At 46.0% G+C, this 27064-nt stretch overlaps 3 protein-coding genes across 5 annotated transcripts in view; all 3 read left to right on the top strand.

Annotated features, from left to right (window-relative positions):
* Window positions 1-1001: 1001 nt before the first annotated feature.
* Window positions 1002-13060, top strand: LOC143477983 (uncharacterized). 3 transcript variants are annotated; one of them, XR_013121674.1, is made up of 7 exons: window positions 1002-1046; window positions 1710-2216; window positions 2300-2440; window positions 2635-2692; window positions 4337-4731; window positions 4827-5183; window positions 5326-5465. XR_013121674.1 is itself a non-coding variant. In XM_076976885.1 (6 exons), the coding sequence occupies exons 2-6, from the start codon at window positions 1966-1968 to the stop codon at window positions 5083-5085; spliced, it is 1104 nt and encodes a 367-aa protein (XP_076833000.1). In that variant the 5' UTR covers window positions 1002-1046; window positions 1710-1965; the 3' UTR covers window positions 5086-5459. The 3 variants fall into 3 exon arrangements, 1 of the variants encoding a protein (XP_076833000.1); XM_076976885.1 differs by having other exon boundaries at window positions 4827-5459; XR_013121675.1 differs by lacking the exons at window positions 1002-1046; window positions 1710-2216; window positions 2300-2440; window positions 2635-2692; window positions 4337-4731 and adding exons at window positions 11836-12096; window positions 12187-12426; window positions 12523-13060 and having other exon boundaries at window positions 4908-5183; window positions 5326-11720.
* A 3279-nt stretch (window positions 13061-16339) lies between these two features.
* Window positions 16340-23896, top strand: rab6bb (RAB6B, member RAS oncogene family b). The gene is made up of 8 exons (XM_076976688.1): window positions 16340-16562; window positions 18455-18513; window positions 18624-18677; window positions 18950-19055; window positions 19166-19277; window positions 19695-19788; window positions 20835-20901; window positions 21343-23896. Exons 1-8 carry the CDS (start codon window positions 16346-16348, stop codon window positions 21405-21407), a joined length of 774 nt encoding a protein of 257 aa, XP_076832803.1. The 5' UTR covers window positions 16340-16345; the 3' UTR covers window positions 21408-23896.
* A 429-nt stretch (window positions 23897-24325) lies between these two features.
* aire (autoimmune regulator) overlaps window positions 24326-27064 on the top strand; it is a 6286-nt gene continuing 3547 nt past the window's right edge. The window contains exons 1-6 of the mRNA XM_076976689.1: window positions 24326-24452; window positions 24857-25016; window positions 25212-25386; window positions 25888-26022; window positions 26306-26371; window positions 26502-26615. Coding sequence (XP_076832804.1) covers window positions 24870-25016; window positions 25212-25386; window positions 25888-26022; window positions 26306-26371; window positions 26502-26615 — 637 coding nt within the window. The 5' untranslated portion in view covers window positions 24326-24452; window positions 24857-24869. The remainder of the gene's footprint in view (window positions 24453-24856; window positions 25017-25211; window positions 25387-25887; window positions 26023-26305; window positions 26372-26501; window positions 26616-27064) is intronic.

Genomic DNA, 27064 nt, shown 5'->3' with positions numbered 1-27064 from the left:
TATGAACCCTGCAAACATGACTTTGTTCATTGCGAAGTTACAAAATTCGAGATGTGCACGACCTCGCGAATCGACAACGCGCGAGACCCTCGCGCACGGGCGGAGCCACAGCGATTACGTCATTTTCGCCGCGCGGACCCTCGCGCCACTCGCGACGTGTCAAGTATAAACCAGGCTTAAACCAGGCTTTAGTGTGGGAATCATAGATATAATATACACAGACGCCTCATTACGGGCTGGAGCGTAATCCAGCGTCGCCACCATATTGGATGGGTCTCCTCAATGTTTCCATCCAAACCTTTCGAAAAAATAATGCACAATTTCCAAGTTTCGGCAGAAAAAAATGCGAATTAAGCCTTGTTTCCATTCATTACAGTTATGCAAATAAACTTTAGATTACGTGAGAGGACGCCAAAACAATAGTGGTTTTACGTCCACCTGGCAGTTACGCATTTTTGCACGTTGAGGTTTTGAAACATTTTTTTCTTTTTCTTTTCTATACATGGAGAAGTTCAATTCAATTTTTGCTCTCTCCAGAACTGTTTTTGGTATGCATTTGCCATCTTTACATCGCGATCATGTACAGAACCACATGACTTGAGGCATGATACGTCATCGTTTATGCGAAAAACCCTTTTCCATCCAGTTTTTTTGAAACTCCTCCTAGCGTAAAAATCTTTTTGCGATATTTGGGGCTTTTTTCGAATTTTGGTCTTTTTCCATCCAGCTTTTTTCATGCGCATTTTCAAAATGCGCAAAAACTCGGTGGATGGAAAACCCTGAAGGACCTAACGCACAGAGAGCAATTATGCCGGTATTTTTGTGAATCTGTTCCCAAGTGTTCCAGTGTGCTTGCGTCCTCTCATTGGCCTGTTCCAATCTAGTGAGAAAACGTGCAGAGCGCCATTGGCCTGTTCCAATGTGCTTCTCGAGTTCTCATTGGCTCTCCCGTTGCTACCTCGTTGCTGCTCCCGTTCACGGCCCCCCCCCCCCCCCCCCCCGCCTTCTCGCTGTCACACAAGTTAGCGCTAAAAGTTTCGTTTCTGGTAAGTCTTATGTGCAGTTAATTTCTTTCCTCCTCTGTCTCGGTAGCCTGTAGTGGAGATTTAAAGTGCGAAGACCGACCGGGCCAGCTAGCTAAAACCGCCGCTCGGTCGCCTCTCGGTAGGGAGCCTGTTCTGCCCATCCGTCGTTTCTGTTCAAAATGCGGCTGTCGGACCAGCTGGCTAGTGAGCTGACACGTTTAATTAAATACATCCAGCTACCCGATCTCTGTCATTTCTGTGCAAAATACGAAGTGTACGAGCGAGCTGGCTATTTATCCACCGTTAAACATCTATGGTTGAATGTACAACTGCTACCAATATCGGTGTTTTCTGTGCAAAATAAAGGGGAGTCTGACCAGGTGGCTAGTTAGTTCTCCTTAAAATGATTAAATGTACCCAGCTAGGTCCATTAAGTTGCACTGTAGTAACACGACACGCAGCGTACAACGTCGTTATAAGCGTTATAAAACTGAAAACACGTTTTGTAATCATGTGTTTCTTTTTCTTTCTTTAGACAGCTTTTTTTTTTTTTTACTAGAGATCACACTTGTGTGTGTGTGTGTGTATTTATGTATGTATGTGTGTGTGTGTATGTATGTATGTATTTATGTATGTGTGTATGTAGTCGTGTGCATGCTCATTTTGCTCTCTCCTGTTGTACAGAATGGACTACACACCCACATTCAGGCGTGAGGCCTGTGGTGAGCTCACCCTCCCACCCTCGCCCGATGCTGCGGCGCTGGCCAGCGCCTACTCATTCTTGGAGTGCTGACAGGGTGAGGGATGAGGCCAAGGATCGGGTCAAAGCAGGAGGAGGCGACCCCGGGAACGCCCGGCTTGTGCTGAGCGAAAGCACCATCCAGTTTGGCCAGTACCAGGGTTCAGATGGCTGCTGACCCATGACGTGGGCCACGCCGTGATGGTGTCTGCAGCCCATCAACGGGAGCGCGAGGGTGGAGATGCTTCTGTCTCCCCCTCCATGGCCAACAAAGACGCCCTGGTGAGGTACATCAGCCTGTTTCCTGACGTGACGAGAGCCGTGAGGGAGCGCCGTGCCAGGGACGAGCCCTCTTCTTCTGGGCAGGAGGGCCAGTGTCTTGTTGGGTTTGGGGAGCACCACAGCGTCTCGTACAGGGACCTGTACCAGGCCCAGGACAGAGAGAAGAGGAGGTAGGTGCTACCTTCATGTACGACATGCAGTGGATGTTGAAGGTGGAACGTGCTGCACTCTCACGATTGGTTTTTTTGTCCAGCTATGTCCAGTGGATCCGACAGCAGAAGGTCAGAACTGGGACCAAGATGGAGGCGCTGCAAAAGTTCATACAGCGCAGAGACGAGCAGCCGGCCAGAGACGCGCTCTGTGCCTGCTCCGGCTACAGTACCCCGTCTCCCAGGTTGTGCAGTTTGCATGTGTAGAGACATGTGTGTTGTTTTGTATGTGTGTGTGTGCACGTGTGTGCAGGAGTCCGATTATCAAGCCTTTGGCTTGCTCATTAGGGATCTGGACTCATACAATTGTAAAGCTGCTTTGTGACAACGTGTGTTGTGAAAAGCACTATATAAATAAATTTGACTTTGACTATCACAGGAGCACTTCCACCCTTCGTTACCACCTCAACGCAAAACATGTTGGGGCTAACGTGCAGGTCAGTAATGATAACTTAGCTGCTAAATGTATTCCTAGTTGTCACGCTTGGCTCCGCCCTCCTGCTGTCCACCACACCTTCTTTGTATAGTCCTGCCTTTATTTGCCTTCTCAGCTGTTTCTTGTTGATGCTTCATTATTGTCTGGTATTTAGTTCCTGGTTTTCTGTGTTCTCATCGTGGGTTATTGTGTGTTTGTGATCTGGTGGGTTTGTCCCTGTTGCTCCAGTTGTTTAGCTCTAGTTTCATGTTTAAAAGCCTTGAGTATTTGTGAGTATTTGCATTCGTATTGGTTAATCTTGTTTCCATGTCCTTTGTATGTTTTAACTTTGGTTACTCCTAGAAGTGCATTCCATGTTCATTCTTAGTTTATCCTGGTTTTTGCTTTGTGCTCTGTTACGTTGTCAAACTCTCTGTCTGTCTTAGCGTTCATATCTGTTAGTCTAGCTTCTGTGTATTTGGCTCTAGTTCCCGATGGTTCTCCCCCGTGTATAAGTACTTAGTGGTCTGGCGTTATTGGTCGTTGTGTTGTGGTTTTGTATCTCTCGTTTACTTTAGTCTCTGCTGTGTTTTCTCTGTGCCTTGTATTATTTCAGCATTCTTATTTACATAAACGTATTTTCCTTTCATAGTCGCTGTGGTCCGTTGTATTCATTCGTTAGTGTTTCAGTTAAGTGTTCGGTATGCCTCGTAAGTTGCGCACTCTCCATGTGGGCGCAGTTCATTTAGAGGAGACTAGCTCCGTTAAGGTAGCAGTTCGCTCTTTATTCCGATTGTGTCCCACCCCGACTCCCACTGCGTTACACTAGACTGGCGACACTGTTTGCTCGTACAACACTCGACCACATGTCTGGGTTCAAATTAAGAAACAAAATGTCAAAGTCCACGTCAGACAAATTGACCAATTCACTGGTGAGATGGATTGCTGTGGACTGTAGACCGCTTTCTGTGGTCGAAGGCTTAAGACGAGGCAAGTATAAACGCCTCCGCCATTCGCGGAGGTGGGCGGAGTCGTGTGCTACGGTCACTCGCGAAAGTATAATCCAGGCTTTACAAGAAGCGCTGCAAATTGCGTCAACTGATGCAAGTTATGAACTGCCGTCCAGAAAGACAATGTGGAAGAAAAATCCAGCAGCTGTATGATGAGGAAAGGGAAGTAAAACAAATGTGGCTCTGACTGGATCACTGGACCTGTTAGCAACAAGAATTATCTTGGTATGACAGCTCATATTATAGATGATGAATCCAGTCATTTGCTTTGAGCATGCAGAAGACCACTTCTAGGTACTATGGAGATGCCTGTGGCAGAGGCCTGGGAAATTAAAAAAAGTCTACCATCTAAAATGGTATTAACCACTTCAGTTCTTATTCTTCCAATATCCTGAGCAAAACAAATTTTTGGTCAGAATTTCCAGTGTTCTGAAAACTGTTTGCTCTGTTTTCTGCACTCATCTATTGGTCTGTGTAGTAGACTGGTGGAAAAATAAACAAGATGTTGAAGTTTATGATTATGTTAATTCATTCATTCATCATTCAAACTTAAATTAATATTTCTCATGTTAAATACTGAAATGCGATTAAAATGCAATTAATTTCAATTAATTAATTACAAAGCTTCTAATTAATTCGATAAATTGTTTTTATAGCGTCCCACCCCTACCAGAGACCAGTCTGGGAGGCTGGCGCTGAACTTGCGCCTGTGGTGGTCGCCTCCCGGACCCCGGCTGGTGTACATGCAACCTCCATCATCGCCAGACGCCTTCTTCCACAGCAGGCTGTTCCTGTGGATGCCCTACCGCATGTGGGCCTTCAAGCTGCTGTGTGTTCATCCCGAGTGCCGTCGGCTGGGCCATAAGCTGACGGCCTGCGGGATGTACAAGACCGTCCGGAGGGTCTTGGACTTCAGCGGCTGGTACTTCATGGCCACCGAGTACCTGGAGTGCCGCCGCTGTAAGAAGATGATGGCGGGATGGTCGCAGGACATCCTGGATCAGCTGGACCCCGTCCATCGGGAGAAGTTCCCAGCGATCCTGACTTACGGGTGAGCGTGCGTGCGCATTTGCAAGCTTGTGTGAACTTGTGTTTGATTGCTATGTGACCTGTGGTTTTATGTGTTTTTGCTTTGGCATGCTGTAGGCTGTCAAAATGTCAAAATTTGGCATGCTCCTTGCTGCGACAAGGAGGTTGTGAGCCTGATACGAGGCTGCACTCTCGGGAACAGTGTGACCTTGCTGTACAAGCATCTGTGTGTCAGGCACAGACAGCAATGGCTGACCCAGTCCTCCCGAGTACCTCGCCGTGCTCAAGAAGTGTCTGGTCCCGGGCACTGACCCCAGCACCATCACCCACCAGCTGCCCCCGATGGTGCCAGTGCCCTCTCCAAGATGGCTGCTGACCGTTTATGCCCAGGATGTGCCGTCACGGCTTGAGGAGACAAAGGCCAGGGTCACCTCCATCTACGGAGCCGTTTTAAAAATGGACTCCTCTAAGAAAGTAAGATTGTATGGGAGCACACACATATGTGCACACACGCGTATACACACACACATATGTGCGTGCACGCACACACACACACACAGTATTCTCTATGGTGGGTTTGTTTGTCGTATGCGCTGTGTCTCGTCTGTCTGTTCAGGTGACCAATAAACTTGGTGGTGCTGCTCCCGGCACAGCGGCATGGGCAACAAACGTCGGCAACGAGTTTGGGCAGGTCGCAGGAGAGGGCCAGGGCCTGCTGCCCATGTGCATGAAGTTGATGGAGTGGTACCAGCGAGCCGGAGAGGATCCTCCCCAGCTCCTCTACGTGGACCAAGACTGCAGTTACACCGCGGGCAAGGGCAAGGCGGCCGCCATGTTCCACGCGTGGGTCCAGCTGGTCGTCAGGCTGGACGTGTGGCACTTCATGTGCCGTTTCGCGGCGGGTGTCACCACTGACAGCCACCAGCTGTACGGCCTCTTCATGGGCCGCCTCTCCTTCTGCATCTTCGAGTGGGATTCGGAGGATGTGGCCCGACTACAAGAGGCCAAGCAGTCGGAGCTCGGGGAGGCACCGCGGTCCAGAGGCCACCTGACTGATGCTACGTCTGCCAGCAGACCTACAGCTAAGGAGCTGGCTCGGCACTGCCGCCACACACGCGGGGCCCAGGCGTCCGAGGAGCTCATCCAGGAGCTGCTGGAGGATTTCATGGACAGAACACACACCATGGGCATCAGGCTTCTGGACCAGGAGAAGATGGAGGACATCTGGCAGACCCAGAGGCGCCACCTCCACTGCATTTATTTCTTGAGGATGTTGAAGCGTTAGTTTCAGTGTGTGAAGCTGTAAACGAGAAGATTCATTTGAACTACAGAAAACCTCACTCTAATTAAAAGCTTTTATAATACTGATATAACAGTGTTCTCCTCTCTGAATTCTGAATCATGGACTTGCATTCCTGAAGATGATCAGAAGCCTTGCTCCTCTTCTGGACATCAGATACCAGACCAGCAGGTGTCCAAAAAGGAACCAAGTGTTCTTGGCTGAATACTGGAACTACTTTCTGCATTAACAGCACCATTCTGAGTGCTACTGATCTCTTCCAAAGAGATGCCACCATCACATGGAGAAACCGAACCTTCCATTCCAGGATGCTTTTCCACATTAAATAAACCATAAATGGTACAGAACCAGTCAGAGGACAATCCAGAGTCTTTAGCGCTTTCAAGCACCTCGCTTACAGCTCTGAACTGTGCCACCTGTGGCTTCTGGTTCTTTTCTCCAAGAAAGAGTGTCGTACAGGTGAAATTCTGTTTGGCGTTAGTTGAAGCTATATCTTCCTTGCGTTCAGCAGCAGTGATCAGCAGATCTCCACTTTGTACAAGATCAGATTTTGTACCTCTGCTGCCATCCATGCTATCAAGCACCACAACGATTGTACACATGACGACATCTGGGTTAAAGTTCTCTTGTGCCTCCGTCATTATTGGAATATCTTTTCCAGTCACTGTAGTCTCCAAGGCGTGAGTAGCATTAAATATGTTTGTCAAGATGTGTGCCACTTCTGCAGTCACAAGAGGCCTTACAGTCTTCCAGTTCTGGGATATTGGCGTTTTGTCAGCTACAGATCTGTAGACGGCTTCTTGCACTGCCATTATTACTTCATTCACAGTGATCTGGCATATGGAGTCTGATAGGTCCACTGATGATCTTGTTGGAGACATAATTGTGAGACTAGGCAAGATCATTACATTTGTTCTCATATGAAACAAAACAGTTTCTAACATTTTAAATTCTAAATGTACTAAACTATTTTAGGGCGTATAACACACATCAGTCTGTTCTCTTCTTTATTAGTTTAACCTCTTAAACTTTCTTAACCTCCAGATTAATTTTTCAGATAAATCATATTTAACTTGTATTTCATATAGACCATTTTTTAAATTTCCATAACAATGGATAATATATAACTGAATGTGAAATAGTGAGCATACTCATCACTCAAGTTGATGGCAATTTCAAGGATGTCGCTGAAACACTCGACCTGTTTGGGAGCTGACTGCTTAGAGTCCTGTAGAGTCTTCTGAGCAATTGGTGCCCCAATGGCAGATGATGTGATGACTAGATGACACCTCATTTTCTTTTTTATGTCTATGATACAAATTCACATTTACATTTATCAGACACATTCTGTCAAAGCTTATATGGGGTAATAAAAATGACTATTAAAAACCATCAGGTGTGGTTAGTGCTGAAGCACCTGCCCATTGATGACCGCAATGCCCATTTCAAGTTAAGTAATAACATTTTCTTGCTCGAGGAATACATAGAAATTGAATGTGCCAGCATCTCCTGGTCATCTTTTGATGGAGTTCAATTATGTTCGTTAGCATTATGGTTAACCAAGATGTTAAAGCGCCACCTTACAGTTCATAGGTTTGTTCTAGACCTGACATTTCACTTTGGAAAGCAACCTATTTTTCAACGATTGAAAAATTCATGCGAGTAACTTAAGCCAACATCCTTCTCCGATACCACATCTAGCGTTAGTTAGGTTACTTGCGGTACTCTCGTTACTGTAACCGTTCGTGAACACACCGCCTTTGCCGTTAGCTCGAGATGGCTAAAATACTGTACACACCACCAAATGCATATACAAACATATATGTTGCACAGAAAATTGCTAGGTGGGTATTTAAAACTACCCAGTAGTAGCATCAAAAGTATATGTTTTCAGTCTTAGTAGCAAGCTTTTAAAGAGGACTGGGTAAGCTAATTTTATATAATGTTCCATTGTACTTTTCAAATGCAGGGAAATCTAGATTATTTAGACATAAGAACAAAGTATAACATTCATCATACATGACATATGTCTATATTTAGCTCTGTGCATTGTGAAAATGCAGGTTTCCACAATCACCAGTACTGTCCGTCAAGATCGCCAAGTTAGCTAGCTATTATTAAGGTGTATGTCAACCGAAAGTAACGTAGTCTCTTTAACTGGGAAGAAAAGTTATCAAAGCCCTCATGAATTAATGTTATTAATGTATTCATTAACTTAAATAAGCTAGCTAATTTAGAAGAACTATTGTTAATAAATAAAACTGCCTATGATAAACTGCTTCCCTGTGCCATTCATGGAACACCGAATCCAATTTCTGCCTCTATAATTAAGGTTTAGAAAATTTTGGAAATTCTTTAAGACCAGGTAAAATGACCGTATCAAATAATTCCTTGGCTTTCCGAACACTAGCCTCAGAAAGTGGATGGGGCGTTGACGCGATCACGGCTATATATCAGGAAGGGTTATTTGATGAGCTCAAAGATGAGCTAGTGCTTCGGGATCCTCCCACTGATCTTGACGCGTTGATCACTTTCACTGTGCGCCTTGATAACCGTTACAGCGAACGCAGACATGCTAGACGGTTGCAACACCAGGCAGTTACACCTAAGCCTGACACCACACGCACTGTAGAGCCACGTGAGGCCGATAGTGAGCTGCAGCCTATGCAGCTAGCACACATACGTCTCTCTAGGCAAGAAAGACAGGTGCGCCTTCAGGAGGGTAGATGCCTGTACTGCGGGAGCGAGGGGCATCAACGCCAAAAATGATCTACAGGGAAAAGGAGCGGTCCGCCAGTAACAGAGGAGGTCCTGGTGGGCCCTGTCTCAAACCCTCCTAGCAATGGCTTATTCATACGTTTCACTTACCTGGCGAGGGACAGAAAGGAAACACCTCTTGGCGTTCATCGATTCAGGCGCTGCTGCCAACTTCATAGACATCACTTTGGCCAAAGAACTGGGGGTTCCGCTCGTTGACTTAGATAAGCCTATGTCTGTAGCGGCCGTTGATGGATGTGCCTTGACTTCAGGCGAAGTCGATAAGCAGACCATCCCGCTAGACATGAGTATTGGGGGTCATAGAGAACAGCTCACCCTTTATGTCATTAGCGTGCCCTAGATGTGTCTTATTCTGGGATTTCCTTGGCTCCAATGCCAAGATTAGATTGGCTTTCCCGTTCTGTCTGTAGTTGGGGAGCCATCTGCAAGGACACATGCCTAAAGAGCGACCCCGAAACCACTACCGGTCACACACCGGACCCTGTCGATCTAACTCACGTTCCTGCTTTTACCATAACCTCAAAGAGGTATTCAGCAAGAAAAAGGCAGGCTTCCTTCCTCCTCATAGGGCTCATGACCTAGCCATCGAGTTACTGCCAGGCACTAGTCCCCCTAGGGCGACTTATATGGAGACTTGTATACGAGAAGCTCTGGCAGCCGGGTTCATCCAGCCATCCACCTCTCCCGCTGGAGCAGGGTTTTTCTTTGTGAGGAAAAAATATGGGGGACTCGGACCTTGTATTGACTACCGGGGACTGAATAAGGTCACGGTCAAAGATCGTCACCCTCTACTCCACATGGCTACTGCCTTTGAGGCCCTCCAGCAGTCCACGATCTTCACTAAGCTTGATCTGAGGAGTGCCTACAATTTAGTCAGGGTAAGAGTGGGTGACTAGTGGAAGACCGCATTTATCACACCCTCTGGCCACTATGAGTATCTAGTCATGCTCTTCGGTTTAATGAATGCCCCAGCCGTGAAAATAGGTTTTCTAGGCTACCGTATTGCCCAAAACACACTGGCCATGGACCCCTCTAAGGTCCGGGCCATTGCTCATTGGCCTACTCCTACCTCACTCCGCCTGGTACAGCGTTTTTTAGGGTTCGCTAATTTCTACCATCGCTTCATTAAGGGTTTTAGCACCCTTGCGGCTCCCCTGATCACTCTCACCAAAAAGAGAGGTAGGTCCCTTTGTCTGGACTCCTGAAGCCCAGCCAGCATTCAGCGACCTAAAAAAGCAGTTCACTTCCGAACCAGTGTTATGCATGCAAGATCCCGACCTTCCGTTTGTAGTAGAGGTCGATGCCTCTGACTATGCGGCGTTCTCTCCCATCTCATGTCTCCCGCTGAACGCAATTATGATGTGGGGGACATGGAACTCTTGGCCGTCAAATTGGCCCTCGAAGAGTGGAGACACTGGTTAGAGGGGGCCAAGCACCCTTTCCTGGTCTTGACAGACCAAAAGCAGGCCAAGCGTCTGAACCCCAGACAAGCCAGGTGGTACTTGTTTTTCAGACGCTTTGATGGACCAAGAGGTGTCTCGTTTCGCCACCGCCTTCGAGACGTGTACCAGAAACAAGGTAACCCATACCAAACCTGTCGGTCTGTTACGCCCTCTACCCATACCGTCAAGACCTTGGACGCCCGTGGCCCTAGACTTCGTATCCGGGTTGCCTCCCTCTCGAGGTAACACCACCATTCTGGTCATCGTGGACCAGTTTTCCAAAACCACGAGGTTTGAATGAATTAATGAGCTGGAATGAATAAGCTGGCCTTACCTCAGCTCCCCTCGGCCCGTGAAACTGCTTCTCTCTTCCTACACCACAAAGTGCGGCACCACGGCTTTCCTACAGATGTGGTGTCTGACAGGGGACCCCAATTCACCAGTCGCTTTTGGGGTTCTTTCCTGAAGCTCTTGGACGCCAGGGCTAGTTTGTCCTCTGGGTTTCATCCCCAGACCAATAGGCAGACTGAGTGCACCTACCAGGACCTCAAGCAGATGCTTCGTTGTCTGGCTTCCTCCAACCCCTCCTCCTGGTCTGACCAGCTTCTGTAGGCCGAGTATGCCCATAACGCCTTGTGGCACTCGGCCCTCGGGATGTCCCCCTTCGAATGCCTCTACGGGTATGCCTCTCCTATGTTCGCTAACCAGGAGGAGGAGTTGGCCTATGTAGGTTGTATGTAGGTTGGCCTGGTGTAAGGCCTTGATGTCGGCCTCCACCGGCTACTGTCGGAACACCAATAAGCACCGCCTTCCTACCCTGTCGTTTCACCCGGGTCAGCACGTTTGGTTGTCCACCAAGGACCTACCTGTCTGCGGTAGAACCAAGAAGCTGGCACCTCTCTACTTGGGTCCCTTCAAGGTGGACAGACGCATCAACCCTGTCATTTACCGGTTGGTGCTCCTGCCGTCTATGAAGGTCCACCCGGTATCCCGTCTACGTCCCGTCCTGTCCTGCCAGCAACTCCTTGAGCTCCAGCTTGCTGAGGACTACACAAGGCAAGGAGAGTATACAGGTAATGTCCTCTCTCTCACTCACTCACACACACACTTAAACTTTCTTGTCTGTGATATATTCCTCACGTAGGTGAACTCATTGGGGTGGAGTACCTGTACTCTCAGCCCGGCGTAGCGCTGCATGAGGACCTCGGCAGGGATCCAGACGCTCCAGATGGGCTTCGTGATGAGGACCTTCCAGAGCCGGAGGACGAAGGCTTCGAGGATGTGGATGTGGGGCTCGACGAGTACGCGGACCCCACATGCTCTGAGCACAGCCTGGAGCCACTGCTGCCTCTCCATCGTGGAGCAGTGGGGCCTCGTTCTCCGGCTGCATCATCGCAGGCCCAGTCTGACCCTGCCGAGGACTCCACGTCCGAGCCAACCGAGGAGAGCGTCCCTGGCCAGGTTGCTACCCAGACCCATGCCTATACTGATGTAAGTGTAGTTAATTCATTGTGTTAAATCGTAGCAGCATTCAGCTGTTATGTCCTGACCCCTTCACCACAGTGTCTGATAACTGTATAATGATTTCTCTTTCTTTAATTCCCAGGAGAGTCTGGGACCCGACGGCGTTCCAGGCGATCATCACGTGGTCAACCTGCCCGATAGTCCGGTGAAGCTGCGTCACCAGGCACCACCAGACGATGCCGCAGAGGGTGGACGGCATCGTTGCTCTCCGGGACAAACTGCCAGAGAGCGACAACGGCGGGGCTGTCTGCCCGCCATGTCACAGACACCGACTGGTGAAAGGATGGTTCAAAAGCAGCCATTCGTAGGCCTCTGTTGTTGCTGGGACACAGAGTCTGAAGCAGTAGGCAAACCTTCAGTAATCCAGTAGCTTCAAGATTTTCTAGGTTGGCTTGTAGCCGTGTCACTGATTTCTGTCTGTGTCTGCCTGCAGCTGCGTCCTTGGACAGGGCAGCGGGGCCTCTGCTCAGTGGGCCAGCGTCAGCCGCCTTGTCGAGGCGCCTTGTCACCTTCACCCTGGTGGGCAGACCATTGCCGGCGTCAGGGTGAACAGGTGGGCTGCCATCATGAGGGACTACAGCGTCATCAGGGACGTAGTCCTGGGCAGCCCTGGCCTCATGGCTCGGACACGCATACAGCTCTTTGAGCTAAATCAAAGGACACTGACCCAGTGGTGAGTTTATCCAGTCTTCTTTGTCTGAAATTGATCTCATTGACACTGAGCTATACAGGCTGATTACTGATAGGCTGTGTTGCATTTCTGTTACAGTTACAACGCCAGGAAGAAGAAGCAGGAACAGGAGGTTCTGTGCCTGAGCGTTGGCCAGTCCAGCACTCCCACGGTGGCCTCGGAACCCCTCCCTCCCGCGATGAGCTAGCTCCCGGAGCGTCCCACGCATGCCCATCCAGCCTATGACTCTAACGTCCAGGCGGACGCTTCCGGACGGGTTTCCCAGCGCGTCGGAGGCCACCTTCCTCTCACCTTCCTCTCACCTCAGCTGCTCCAGCTTCTGGAGACAGTGGAGCAGTGGATGGAGGAGATGGAGAAAGGAGGTGCTGGACAGGGTCAGTGATCCAAACACCTGCCTGCCGTTTTGTAAATAGTTTGTTTATGTAAAAATGTTTCTATATGTATGTATGTATAGTTTTATGTGAATGAGCACTTAAGTAAGCACTGTTTTATATTATGAGCACTGATTGGCACTGATTTATTTAAGTTTATTTATTCAGAAATTCCTAAATATGATAAAAATATATAAATAATATCAACATAATAAAAGAAAAATAATAAATATGATGACATTCAATAGTTTACAACATTTGTTGTGCATAGCACATGGCTACTTGACATGCAAATTGCAAAGCACATGGCTACTCAACATGCAAGACATGTCCCACCCTCTATGACCATTATCCCGCCTCTCTACCAACACAGTCCCACCTCCTTGCCAAAGAGGTCACATGGTACAAGATTTGGGTAGATTCTGGGTTTAGGATGAACCGGGCACCCAGGAACCCTGGGGATGTCTCGAATGAGATTGGGCACCCCAAATTTGGTTTCTAGAGCTCCCCTGGCATCTGGAAGGGCCCCCAAGGGCCCAAACTGGCCACAGAGAAGATTGGCCCCAATCCTTGGACAATGCCCTGGTCTACATTTCAGGGTTTGTTGTCCAAAATATTCTGAAAAAACTGTCCTGTGAGGTGTGCCGTGCAAGCCTTGTCAAAGCTGCTGTACCCTCATCCTTTGACCAGAGCTACCACCTGCCTCAACTTAAAAACAATGGTGGTCTGATGATCCCCTCAGATGGAACAGTGAAGGTGGTCAGAGCAGCAGAGCGTGTGATATGCCAAAAATCAACAGGTGTCAGTGTGTCCTACGTCAACCAGTTCGTTCGGGCTGACATTGGTTCTGAAGATGTGTTTTTACTCTGGGAGCACATTGTAGAAACCCAATTCGGAATCGAGAACCATCGAGTGCCAGCACACGCAAGAAACTGTGCAAAACAAGGGTTTTAGATCCTCAGCCCCATATATGTGTATATAATACGTGTGTGTGTGTGTGTGTGTGTGTGTGTGTGTGTGTGTGTGTGTGTGTGAAATAGTTTCAAATGAACAATAAAACTTTATCAGAGGTGTCAATTCCAGGTTCAGAAAGTAAAAGTCCTCACCAGGATATTGCACAAGCTTGCTAGATTTTCTAATTAGTGCCAGGCAGGTAAAATTAGTGGAATCAACACAATCCAGGAAGCCTGAGCAAAATCCTGGTGAGGACTTTTACTTTCTGAACCTGGAATTGACACCTCTGAACTTTGTTCATTAAAATATAAAATGAATTAATGAATTAATTTATACACTCATTACCATATCATATGTCTGTCTGTTAAAGAGCATATGTAATGTGTAACAGCGTCCTGTGTCATAACTACATCTCTGCTGTTTGTAACAAACCAAACTGTGAAAATCGGGTAAAGATTCGCAGAGTTGTGATTATTATAGTTATATTATACTCCTTTCTCAGTACAAATAAATGTACTTGGAGCGCAGGGGAGACCCATCCAATATGCCTGTTACATCGGCGTCGATAGGCCGTGTCAGTCCGTGAGGCGTCTATGTATATTATGTCTATTGTTAGAACACTTCTCAACCAATCAGATTGTGAGGTCGGAACTAACTGTTGTATAAATGTGTATATATCTGTATCAATCAGTCTTGTAGTAGTAGTAGACTGATGTGAGGAAGTTCCACTATCACTGCAGCCTCCACCAGTCGGGGCTTCACGACAGACATATGAAATACATATAAAAGGCTGCATAGAGTTTGCCAAAAAACACATGAAGCACTCGCAGACTATGAGAAATAAGATCCTCTGGTCTGATAAGATGGAGATTTAACTTTTTGGCATAATTCTAAGTGGTATAAAATAACAAAGGAGTGGCTTCAGAACAACTCTGTGACCATTCTGGCCCAGCCAGAGCCCTGAACCCAATTGAGCATCTCTGGAGAGACCTGAAAATGGGTGTCCACCAACGTTCACCATCCAACCTGACGGACATGGAGAGGATCTGCAGTGAAGGATGTCTCAAGGTGCTTCCACTCAATACTGAGCAAATAAAGGACTGAAAACTTATGACCATGTGATATTTCAGTTTTTCTTTTTGAATTAATTTGCAAAAATGTCTACATTTGTTTTTCTGTCAAGATGGGGTGCTGAGTGTACATTAATGAGAAATAAAAAGAACGTTTTTGATTTTAGAAAATGTAAAGGGTTCCGTACCCACTGTAGGTGCAGTCAGTCCTTCGCTCTCTCTCTAATCTCCCGTCGCGCTTGCTTTAGGCAAATCACTACATGAACTGCATCGCCCCCTTGTGGCCAATTTTAAACAATACATTCCATTCACCAACGTAAACAGTCTAATGCTACGTAGGCTAATGTCTCCATTGCCTTCCTAGGAACGTTGCTAGGTACCTTCCATTGCTTTCATATAAGAAGGTGTATTACTCGCTTGTTCGCTGCAGCCATGTCGGTTACCATAGTTAAATATCCTCACCAACACACCCAGGATCATCTAGCAAACAGTGCTTAGGTGGCAATGCTACACTAGCATGTGATTAAAACCTGTCTAGCGGAGCTTCTAGGTGCATTATAACTCATTTTAAGGTGCATAACTAGCATTGGAGTTTCACCTTGACCTGTGTGTGTTTCAAATACCTTCATGATATAACACCCTTAGAAATGGCATATCATGTATATCAATAATGGTGTCATGGGGTTATAACACCCTTAGAAAAGACTGTATTTCCACTGCAATGTCTTCAGTGGGAGTCTGGCCTGATATCTTTAATCTAATCTCTGGGTGTTCTGTCTGTTTTCCACCAAGGACAATGTTTGTTTTCCACCAGAGCACTCTCTGTAACATATTATTGTTATTATCATCATCAATTATTATATATCCATGGGTGTTCCATCCTTAGAGGTGGTGGCTAACTGGGGTGGGCAGGCATTAAGACCCTGGGGGCTGTGGCAGCGAGATGGCGCGAGCCGAAGGGAAAACCTGGAAGACCGGAGCAAGGCGTGGCACACGCGCGCATAGAAATTGCTTTGTCAGTCTCCATTGACGTACAAGTCTTATTCATTTTCTCCTCACGGCGGGTGATCTGTGAAAGGAACAAACCCAAACCCCTTTATATATTTGGATTTAATGATTTCCCACTTAGGGAGAGACCACGCAACCAGGCTGTGTCTTAAGCAATGTTTGGATGTTTCCAACAGCCTGCATCGTGCATGTAAAGAACAATTCCAAAATTCGTATTTTTGTCTTCTAGAAATTCTTAAATTATAGTCCACTCTGAGGACTTTCACAAGTAGGCCTGCCTAGTGTCTTTATGAAAACCCCTTTGCAGACGATGCCCTATGATTTTACACAGGTTGGTTGCAATAGCACTACTTTTTCAAATCTAAACATAATTTGCCACACCAGATGCAGATTGCACAGCGGATGTGTAGCCTGCGGTTTAATGTTCAGAAGAAGCCTGCGGTCTTCGTTTCCGTAAACATAAGACGATAGCAGGCGGGCGTGTAAGGAAAGTCGCGCATGCGTACTAGAGACCAGCGCTTGACATCGCGAAGCAGTGCTGCACCGTCCATCGATTCGGCGCGCGGAGATTATCCATCTGCATTTTTGCACGGCTGGTGGGAGCTGTACATATTAATCCATCACGACTGTGCAGTCAGAACAACCATGTCCATGGGAAGTGACTTTGGAAATCCTTTACGGAAATTCAAACTTGTTTTTTTAGGCGAGCAAAGCGGTGAGTCTTGGGTTTGCCGAGATTGGGTTTACACGAACATATTACCCTCTATAACATGCATGAAGTAGACTAATTCAGTAATTCTGATTTATTCATGTCCCCACACTGATATACTGGTGTTTTGTAAGATCTTATATAGTTATTGGTTCCTGTCAGTTTAAAAGCGATCGGCTTCATATTTTCAATTTTTGATTAGTCATGAAAATGTAAAGCTATGCACTGTCATTACACCCTAAGGTAAACCTCACAGCCTTCGTGATGTTTTACAGTTCGGTTACAGAAATGACCAGTTTGATATTCATTTGAATTCTAATCGCATTTCCTTATAGTGATATTACAATTTTAATTTATGAGAAAATACTTATGGTTCTGGCGCAGTCTTACTTGGAAAAAAACGCCTTTCAAATGTGAAATCCTGTAAACAAATTGTTAAATAAAGGCGTGGTTGTTTGTTCTCTGTCAAGGATCTTGTCTTAATACTAAAAGAACGACAACGGCGAAGCGAATAAGCGTTTCCCGTGTTATCTACTCGAGACACACCCAGGCTGGCACTGTGGAATTCTTCAACTTGGCACTCCTCGCCTCTCTTCTGGCCTAGAATAACAGTAATACCTTCATAATAAAACAAGACAGAATTTCAGCAACTTTGGGCATCAATATAACTAACATCAAGCCTTATATCAATTTCTGTAACAGTGTTTGAGCCTGATCAAGGTGATCGCTTGAGGTTGGCTACAGTATTTGTTGAGGAGACGTAATCAGACAGTCTGTAAGCACTTCGTGTCATCTGATAAACGGACATCCATTCATTCGAAATGCTAACACAAAGGACAAAACATTTAATTCCAAATCATATACAGTATATCATATTACATTATATGTATCAATTCTGCGTATACGAGCCCTTGATATAATGGCTTCGCACAACGCGGGTGCACCAGACCTGCAATATCGCCACGAGCCACGCTGGTGTCAATAATGGGTTTTATTCACAATGTCAGTCACAAAGCAAGTGGCACTGCTTGGACCTTTTAACATCTGTTCTGTAAATACAGAGCAACTAAAGGTCAACGGTACATTTCTGTCGCATAAGAAACACTACAGTGTGAGTGACAGAGCAGTTTTAGCGAGTCCGCTCCAGTCCACCACAGACTACATGCTGGGCAAAGAAAATCACTGGGCTGCTGCTGTCCAAGGTCCTGAACAACCGTTGGTCAGATATTCATATATATAAAGATATTTATTCCTTTCATATCCTGTCTAGTCTGAAAATTCATCTTATTGGAACCATATATAGGATTTCCTATTTTTTAACTCTATATGACTCTCCTATTTATTGTGATCATTGGCTTTCACTGTCTCTGAATGTTGAGGAACAGGCCAGACCTGTAAGGCCTGAACAGAAGAGCCCTGTTGGGTGTGAGTGTGCACTGTGCCAGAATTCTGAGGGATCTCCACTGGTTTTTAATTGTACGTTCCTCTGGACAATAGCTGTAAATGTAAAGGTTTTGCCCTCTGACTATCAACAACAAGGGCACCAACCGCAGCTGCAGACAGACACATGTGTATTGTGTACTTCCTGAATCCATGGAAGAGAAAAGATGAACCTTAATTGCAGTGGTAGTGAAATGTGCATACTTCCCCACAGAGTTTGTGATAACAAGAGATTATGACATGCAAGTTCTTTCTTTAGGCCTCTATGGTCACATGATTAACTGCATCTAATGTTATTGTCAAAGGATTATGGTAAATTACATGAGCTTTCTTCAATGACCGTGTGATGTAGTATATGCAAAAGATTACTGCATAGTCACAAAATGTATCTTATTATATACGGAGCATCACCAGCTACAATACAAATGGAACATGTTTTCTTCTGTTTCTTCTTTCAGTTGGAAAGACATCACTGATAACGCGATTTATGTATGATAGTTTTGACAACACTTACCAGGTATGTCATCAAGACATTGTTGATATCACACAGTTCTATAATCATCTTGGAAGGTTTTTGATTTTCCAACATAATCGATCCAAAGATCAGTGATCTGTTCTTTTCTGTAGGCAACCATCGGGATTGACTTTTTATCTAAAACCATGTATCTGGAGGACCGCACCGTAAGACATGTTGATATTTATATACTGACATATTAGATGTATTTGTATCTAAAACCATGTATCTGGAGGACCGCACCGTAAGACGTTTTGATACTTAAATATATACCGACATATTAGATGTATTTGTTTCTAAAACCATGTATCTGGAGGATCGCACCGTAAGACGTGTTGATACTTAAATATATACTGACATATTAGATGTATTTGTTTCTAAACTAGCTCATGTAGAAGGTGGCATTGGGTAAACAGTAAATGATGTTTATTTCTTGCAGGTAAGGTTACAGTTGTGGGACACTGCAGGCCAGGAACGGTTCAGGAGTCTCATCCCCAGCTACATACGAGACTCCACAGTGGCCGTGGTTGTGTATGACATCACAAGTGAGCTACACACAAACACTCATACACAATACTATAGATCCATCAATACAAGTTATCTTCAAACCACTGATTTGATATGAAGAAGACAACTTGACTCTTTCTGCCTCCAGACGTGAACTCCTTCCAGCTGACCTCTAAGTGGATTGATGATGTTCGGACAGAGAGGGGGAGTGATGTCATTATTATGCTAGTGGGCAACAAAACAGACTTGGAGGAGAAGAGGTTATTTCTCAGACTTTCATGACAACATTTTGCGGTCTAATTTTTTGTGCTGCTATAGGCTACTTCTCCTGTTTTCATTTCAGGGACTGGTGTTATACAGAACAGTCTCATGAGTGTTGGTGTTACACTGTTTTGCTGATTCAGAGAATAAGCCCTTGAGTCCACGATGCAAAATAAAGTAAAAGCCCATGAAAGCCAGACTAAAGGTTAATCCTTAAATGCACAGGTTTTGTTGTCAACAGTTTGAACAAACCTTGTATCATCAGCTATCAAATCATTGATCTATATAGTACTATATAATAGTGAAAATCTGATTAAATATTGTACTGGCAATACAAAAATAATAGAACATTGTTCAGTAGCAAAACATTTGGGGATACTAGGGGTGAAGTAACGTGGCGTCTTTTGTACTTACAGGCAAATCACAATTGAGGAAGGTGAGCAGAGGGCCAAAGAGCTGAATGTGATGTTCATTGAGACTAGCGCTAAAACAGGCAGCAACGTGAAGCAGGTGAGATAACCCAGCACGCCCTCTCTCCCGGGCTCAGTCCAACGGGGTAATCCCGGCACGCCCTCTCTCCCGGGCTCAGCCCAATGGGGTAATCCCAGCACGCCCTCTCACCCGGGCTCAGTCCAACGGGGTAATCCCGGCACGCCCTCTCTCCCGGGCTCAGCCCAATGGGGTAATCCCAGCACGCCCTCTCTCCCGGGCTCAGCCCAATGGGGTAATCCCAGCACGCCCTCTCACCCGGGCTCAGCCCAACGGGGTAATCCCGGCACGCCCTCTCTCCCGGGCTCAGCCCAACGGGGTAATCCCGGCACGCCCTCTCTCCCGGGCTCAGCCCAACGGGGTAATCCCGGCACGCCCTCTCTCCCGGGCTCAGCCCAACGGGGTAATCCCAGCACGCCCTCTCACCCGGGCTCAGCCCAACGGGGTAATCCCAGCACGCCCTCTCTCCCGGGCTCAGCCCAATGGGGTAATCCCGGCACGCCCTCTCTCCCATGCTCAGCCCAACGGGGTAATCCCAGCATGCCCTCTCTCCCGGGTTCAGCCCAACGGGGTAATCCCAGCACGCCCTCTCTCCCGGGCTCAGCCCAATGGGGTAATCCCAGCATGCCCTCTCTCCCGGGTTCAGCCCAACGGGGTAATCCCAGCACGCCCTCTCTCCCGGGCTCAGCCCAACGGGGTAATCCCGGCACGCCCTCTCTCCCGGGCTCAGCCCAATGGGGTAATCCCAGCATGCCCTCTCTCCCGGGTTCAGCCCAACGGGGTAATCCCGGCACGCCCTCTCTCCCGGGCTCAGCACAACGGGGTAATCCCAGCATGCCCTCTCTCCCGCGCTCAGCCCAACGGGGTAATCCCAGCACGCCCTCTCTCCCGGGCTCAGCACAACGGGGTAATCCCAGCACGCCTGAACTTCATAAGGTTAAAGACCCACATCATCCTTTGAGATGTGATTTAGCTGGAGCGTGCACACATGAAGGTCTCTGTTCAGTTTGGTTCTTCATCAGCTAACGCCGTCTCTCTTGGGTTTCTCTCTGTTTGGGTTTGGTCAGCTCTTCAGAAGAGTAGCTGCGGCCCTGCCTGGTATGGAGAGTGTGGATGACACTAACACAGAGGGCAGTATCCTTCACTACTGCCCCACCAAGGGCACTTAGGTAGCCACTGCAGTCATATTATGTTATTAAAAAGGTTAGAAAAATAATGAAATGTGAGTCGTTAAGGCATTTTTATGGCAACTATACAGAAATGTGACAAAGTTACAAAGTTAATATTACATAAGTTGACAAGATTTCTATATGGCACATATATATATATATATATATATATATATATATATATATATATATATATATATATATATATATATATAATTTTTTATTTCTTTACTCTTGACTGTTTAACAAAATGTAGTGAATCTTCATATAGGATATCTAGGGTTAGGGTGAGGAATGTTTTCACACACTTTTTGATGATGTTATTCAGTGTGTCATGGGCTTCAGGAAAGCATGTTGTATGTTTAGTAAAGCAGATGGTAGGTTTCCTTGACAGTGAACCTCTCAGTGATTGACATCAAGCTAGACAAACCACAGGATCCTCCTGCCACTGAGAGCGGCTGCTCCTGTTAGTACACCGCCCCCTGCTGGACACCCTCCCAATTACACAAGCTGCTTGTTCTGTTGCTTCCCATGGGTCATCGAGTTGAACGTAATGATTTGCATTTAGGCTTTTTACATCCAACTCAGCACGCTAAAAGTTATTCAATCTATCAGATCTAAAAACAAAGTCACATCTATTGTCAATAGAATACAAAACAAGAAAACAGAAGGAAGACTCATATAAATTTAAAATATAGGCAAGCCAATAAAATAATATAAGGAATAAAATCACAAAGTACAATTTTTGGAGAAAATATTAGAGATTTCAGAAGCTTTATGTTTCATTATGTTTTGTATTTTTCTACATGAAGTGAGGTGTTTGATGATGCCTTCACTGATGTAATGAGAATTAGAAGAGGCATTAGTCATGCTTCCTTCTTCCTGTCCATGCATGTAATTCCAGTCAGCTGCATCATCAACTCCCCCCCCCCCCCCCCCCCACACACACACACACACACACACACACATCTTTAGAAATTCAATAAAGGCCTCAGAGTTCATGAAGGAAACAGAGATGATCCCCTTCTGGAAGCCCCAGTGTGGACCTGTGCAGGCCTGTCTGAGCCATATGTGATACTCAGACAGCTGACACAGTGTGGCCAATACCACTGTAGTCTTACGTACACATTGACGTTTTTGCACCTGTGATTAGTGGCGTGGTCATTGTCTGGCATAAATCACACACCTCCAGTGATCATACACTCCCATCTCCTCACTGCCCCCCCCCCCCCCCCCACACCCACTACCACACACAGGCGGCCCTCACACATCCCCACCAGTCTCCTTTGCATGTTTGGTCTGCTTTAGTAAGTTGAGCCTCTTGTGTAATGGTCACAGTCCACTTTTAGGGTAATGCTGTTTAAAAAGACCCAAGGCGTTTTCCATGTATACACTTTAAGGTCTGCCATGCTGTACTGTATTGTATATAGTATTTATATTCTCATTAATGTTCACCCATTATAAGTGGTTTGTGTTCACCAGTATGAGTTACTTTTCAATAAGGGCTTCACACGGTTCGCCCTCTTCTTGTCTAGTAAAGGGGTTTGTATCATTTGGTGATATGTTGGTGCCTTATGTGGTCCAACAGATCATTCCAGTTCCTTTCTTGTTTTATTTTAGTTTTTGAAGGAAGATAAACCATTGCTTTTAAAAGTCGTATTTTACAACAGGTGACGTTAGAGTGAAGAAGTGTCATGAGGGCTAAAGTGAGGAAGACAATTAGAGGTTTTTAGGTTTGATGCGTGTGATAAAAAAGTGATATATTTCTCTTTGGCTTCTAGATGCCAACCCTGTTTCGATTTTAACAGATACAATACACACATTGTTTCAGTGTCTTGCAGGAAACGCACCATTGTGTGCATTCTAAAATGATGAAGTATGATGATTATAGCCACACGTTGCTCTTAAGCGTTCAGTACTGTGTGCTTTTGTGTCTTTTGAGCACATTTTGAATACATGTGTAGAGTACAGAAAACACGCGCAATCATTTGCCTCGTGGTTTCCCAGGCAAATGGACACTGTCCTTGTTACCATGGAGAAGGCTGTGTGTATGGGTAACAGTCCTCAAAGCCAGAGAGACAGTAATGGACACAGCGGAGAGAATGTAGAGAAATGTGGAGAAAGTCCACACTATAAGATTCAGGTCATTGCACCAATATGTTAAAGGAATGTGAACTGTTTACTTATCAGAGTAGTAATAGTATCTTTAATATGTCATGATAATGTTGTCTTATTTGTTTGTTTTTTCTGTTTGTTTACATGAATGCACTGACACCACTGTGTATAGATATTTGGAAATAATTTAGGCTGGTTTTAGCCTTTAGTTTGGTCGGGTCATTTCCAGTAATTCTTCCACTAAATAAGATGTCAGGGCAGAAAAATGACCCTTATTTTGATGGTCATCGGGAATAAATAAGACAGAACCCTAAAATGGGAACCTTAAATCCTGTAATTATTAATGCCGTGTACTGCTGATGTAAGGAAGCAACTGGAGTAAATAGGTTTTAGAATATTGTATCACATAATAGGGAATCTCTCACATTTCTCATATTTAACCTGTACTGTCCTCTGACCTTTTTACTTTATTAACTTCCACTTTTGTGACACTAGTGTGCCTTCTGTTATTCTAACACCAAAATGCAAAGCTCTCATTATACGGCGACTTAAGAACAGCTATGTCATGAGTGACCTGGCATCCGATGGATTAATGATGTTCATGTGATGAAATAATTCCTTTAACAACATCCCTGTACTCACACAATCCATCACCAAGGCCGAGGGCAGGTCTGGTCCACGTGAGACGATGCTGTTTGCACGTGTGATCGGTGCACAGAGCACCATGGGATTGTTGCCATGGGTTTCAGCAGAGCGGTGCAGTTGGCTCTCTATTCATTCTGTAAGGACATTTATGAGCATGACATCTGTCTGAAAAGATCAATAAACTCGATGTGTTAATACCACACCTGCTGCCGGCCTGTTTTACTCCCACCGCACTGGTGAAGCTGCCTGCTAATCTTAGTCTCACTATCTGATGATGGAATGTATCTACACACTGCCTAATTATTCTCTTATCAGATACACTGCACCTTCAATTCTAAGTCTTCATCTGTAACCGGTAACATTAAATGATGTGTGTGAGACTGCCGTGGTTTCATATAGCGCGGGGGTGTTGCGTTATTCACTGACCTGACAGATTTGATCGGACAGTGGAGTTCCCCTGACCACAAGCACTCTGCAGATAGTTCTTTTCCGAGGCAGGTGAACAGATGAGAGAGAGAACGTGGCCTTCACTGCTGCCGTCTCACACTACGTCTGCTGTTGCCCAACTGTGGACTTTCCAGAACTATACCGACCAAACTGCGTGCGACTTTGACCTCCCGTAGGATTTAAGACTCAACATTCCAGCTGCATTTCCCAAGCACCTCCACCTTTTGCTGTGGGTCCCCAAAGGACTGTTGGATTAACGGCCCTCGTGGGCCCCAGAGCAGCAGAGAACCTCCCACCAATCACACAAAGGTAGGCAGAACATAGCACCGCCCTCACGTCAGAACATAAGAAGGAGCGTGAGCAGAGGCAAGGCACCTTCTCCACATTTCTCATCACCTGCTACCACAGTAAGTAGATTTCATCCCCAGCAGCAGACAGAAATTCATCAAGAATTGATATGACTTGGAAGATCGGTTTTTATTAAGAGTAACGAGTTCCAATCTTGGACAACAATGAACATGGAATACAAGTGTGTGTCATGCACAGTTATATTTTGGTTGTTTGGTTGCTTTGGTCATTGGCACACGATATGCTGTGTTTTTATATGCTAAAGCGCTAGGAATGATAGCAGCCTGATCAGCAACAGGAGGAGGCCAGGAGATCTTCAGATCTTTAAAGGCTTTCCTAGCGCTCTGATGTGCTTTTCTCCTCAGCACCCCAGACACCATGTCCCACGTGGGGGCTTTCAGGGAGTCCGAGCTACGTGCTCAGCTAAAAGCATCTAGAACTGAGATCGCCATGGCGATCCATGACCCGTTCCCTCTGCTGTATGGGCTGGCGGATCATGACATCATCTCTGCTCAGCTGCTCGGGGTGAGAATGAACTTGACACATTAAAATCCTCCCATTTTGAGCCCTAGCATGAACAATCATCTTGTAAGGATCTTTGTAATGGAATCTTGTAATGCAATGTAATCTTGCCAATGAATTTCCAGTAAACACTATAGGCCATTGAAACCGCTTTGGTCATTCATATGGTGATGAAGCATTGGTGAGTGTTTCTATTAGGAGACCCTGGAGAGGAAGAGGAAGGACGGGGTTCACAAGGCCGTCTATTCTCTCCTGTCATGGCTGCTTGAGCAGAACAACTCCGTTCTTCATGCCTTCTGGGTCAATCTCGCCAAAGACTACAATCAGGAGAGTTACCCCAAACTGCAAAGCCTGTTTGCCAGTTTGCCCAAAGGTACAGTGGCACAGCCATCTCTACATGTGCAACACATCACAGAGCTGCTGGATATGACAGACTAAATGGTGAATCAGTGTAATCGGTGGGTAATCAGTTAGAAAGAGAGAGGGGACGTAATGCTCACACAGATCTCACCTTTGGGTTTATGTGGTGAGGCACTACTGGGGGCTGCACTCTTGGGTTTCTTGGGCTGCACTCTTCAGATAGTCCAAACAATATCAGTTTATGAAACCAGCAATTAATCATTATGCTCTCTGCCCATTTTACTGAATTCACTAAAATATAAAAGACAAGATAGATTGGCACATTTGTCAACTGACTTTGGTAAATAAGGGCCTTGGCATACCAATCAAAGGATTTGGTTGAGAAGTAGAGTCACTGCTAAAGTTAGATTTAGCTAGTGTAGAGGTAGAAGTGGGTAGAGTTAGGTTTTGTATAGTTCGTAGTTTTGAAGTTCAGTGTGTGGGTGGTGCCTCCCTTTACTGTGACCCCTGGTAGGGATGAAGATGGAGACCAAGACATCCAGGGAGCTGCAGAGTCGGGCTGTGGCCAGCAGGAAGAGGGGTCTCGGGGAGAAGCAGCTAACCCACCGCTCCAACCAGTACACCAAGAGAGCCATGCAGGCCAGCTCAGGTAACACCGCTCAGGTAACACCGCTCAGGTAACACCACCACCTGCTCCACCTACCCCTTCATGTCATCATACAGCACGGAGGTGACTCAGACACCTGCTGCAAAATGGCTTCAAAATCTTGTGCTTGTCCTGCTCAAACTTAATGAGGGCCTGATAATGATGTGAATTTAATCAATCAGGTCTGTGAGAGAAGGGGGAACAGGAGACTGCTCAAAGGAGTAACTCCTAAATTCAGGAGGTCCTGTGTTAACCAAGTACAACGTGTGTGTAGCTGGTGTTCTAGGAGGCAAAGGGAAATCGCTGAGGAAGTCAGACAGTGCGTCTCTCTCTCAGATTTCAGTGAACAATGGTATATGCATTTGTTACTTGTTTGTAATGAATCCTTGATCATAATGAGTGCAATAAGTTAATCAGAAAAAGTACCTTAGGTAGAGGATGCATTGAGGACAAATGCTATAAGCCAACCACTTTCTCTTTAGGGTTGCAGTCTGTGTCTACCTCGGTGCAGCGGGCCGTGACTCTGTCTGCCGGGGAGCGTCCTGCGGGCTGTGGGACGGTGGAGGGAATTCTCATCCAACAGGTCATTGAGTCCGGTGAGAACAGCCTCATGCTAACCACAGATCAGTGACTCTGGAGACCTGGGATCAAGTTACACTGATCTCAGAGCAGCAGTCTTTCTTTATGTTGTTACACTGATCTCAGAGCAGCAGTCTTTCTTTATGTTGCTGGTTCTGATTGCTAGTTTTGAGGAACCCCATGTATTGTAGCATTTTTGATGACTGACCATTCATAGTTGAAAGTGGCCATTTAAAGTCAAAGTCAAATTTATTTATATAGCACTTTTCCCAACACATGTTGTCACAAAGCAGCTTTACAATCATATGGGTCCAGAAGCAGGAGATGTAGGAATGTGCTTGGACAAGTTAGACTACTTCAACGAAACATCAGTACATTACAGTCATTGATGTATTGAATATTTGCTTTGTTCACTACCACGCTGTGAAATTTGTAGCCAAAAGCATCCCAACTCAGGGAATAAAAT

The sequence above is a fragment of the Brachyhypopomus gauderio genome, chromosome 16 (assembly GCF_052324685.1).
Source record: "Brachyhypopomus gauderio isolate BG-103 chromosome 16, BGAUD_0.2, whole genome shotgun sequence".
Classification (NCBI taxonomy): domain Eukaryota; kingdom Metazoa; phylum Chordata; class Actinopteri; order Gymnotiformes; family Hypopomidae; genus Brachyhypopomus; species Brachyhypopomus gauderio.
The sequence above is the reverse complement of the archived record's forward strand: the minus strand, read 5'-3'. Positions and strand labels throughout refer to the sequence as shown.

Excerpts from the sequence above, each read along its gene's own strand:
- LOC143477983 (XM_076976885.1), top strand. The coding sequence starts at position 1,966 with ATGGTGTCTGCAGCCCATCAACGGGAGCGCGAGGGTGGAGATGCTTCT. Across the intron at positions 2,693-4,336 it reads ATGTTGGGGCTAACGTGCAG|CGTCCCACCCCTACCAGAGA; the intron begins GTCAGTAATGAT and ends TTGTTTTTATAG. Across the intron at positions 4,732-4,826 it reads CCAGCGATCCTGACTTACGG|GCTGTCAAAATGTCAAAATT; the intron begins GTGAGCGTGCGT and ends GGCATGCTGTAG.
- rab6bb (XM_076976688.1), top strand. The coding sequence starts at position 16,346 with ATGCGTACTAGAGACCAGCGCTTGACATCGCGAAGCAGTGCTGCACCG. Across the intron at positions 16,563-18,454 it reads TTTTTTAGGCGAGCAAAGCG|TTGGAAAGACATCACTGATA; the intron begins GTGAGTCTTGGG and ends TTCTTCTTTCAG. Across the intron at positions 19,789-20,834 it reads CAGGCAGCAACGTGAAGCAG|CTCTTCAGAAGAGTAGCTGC; the intron begins GTGAGATAACCC and ends GGGTTTGGTCAG.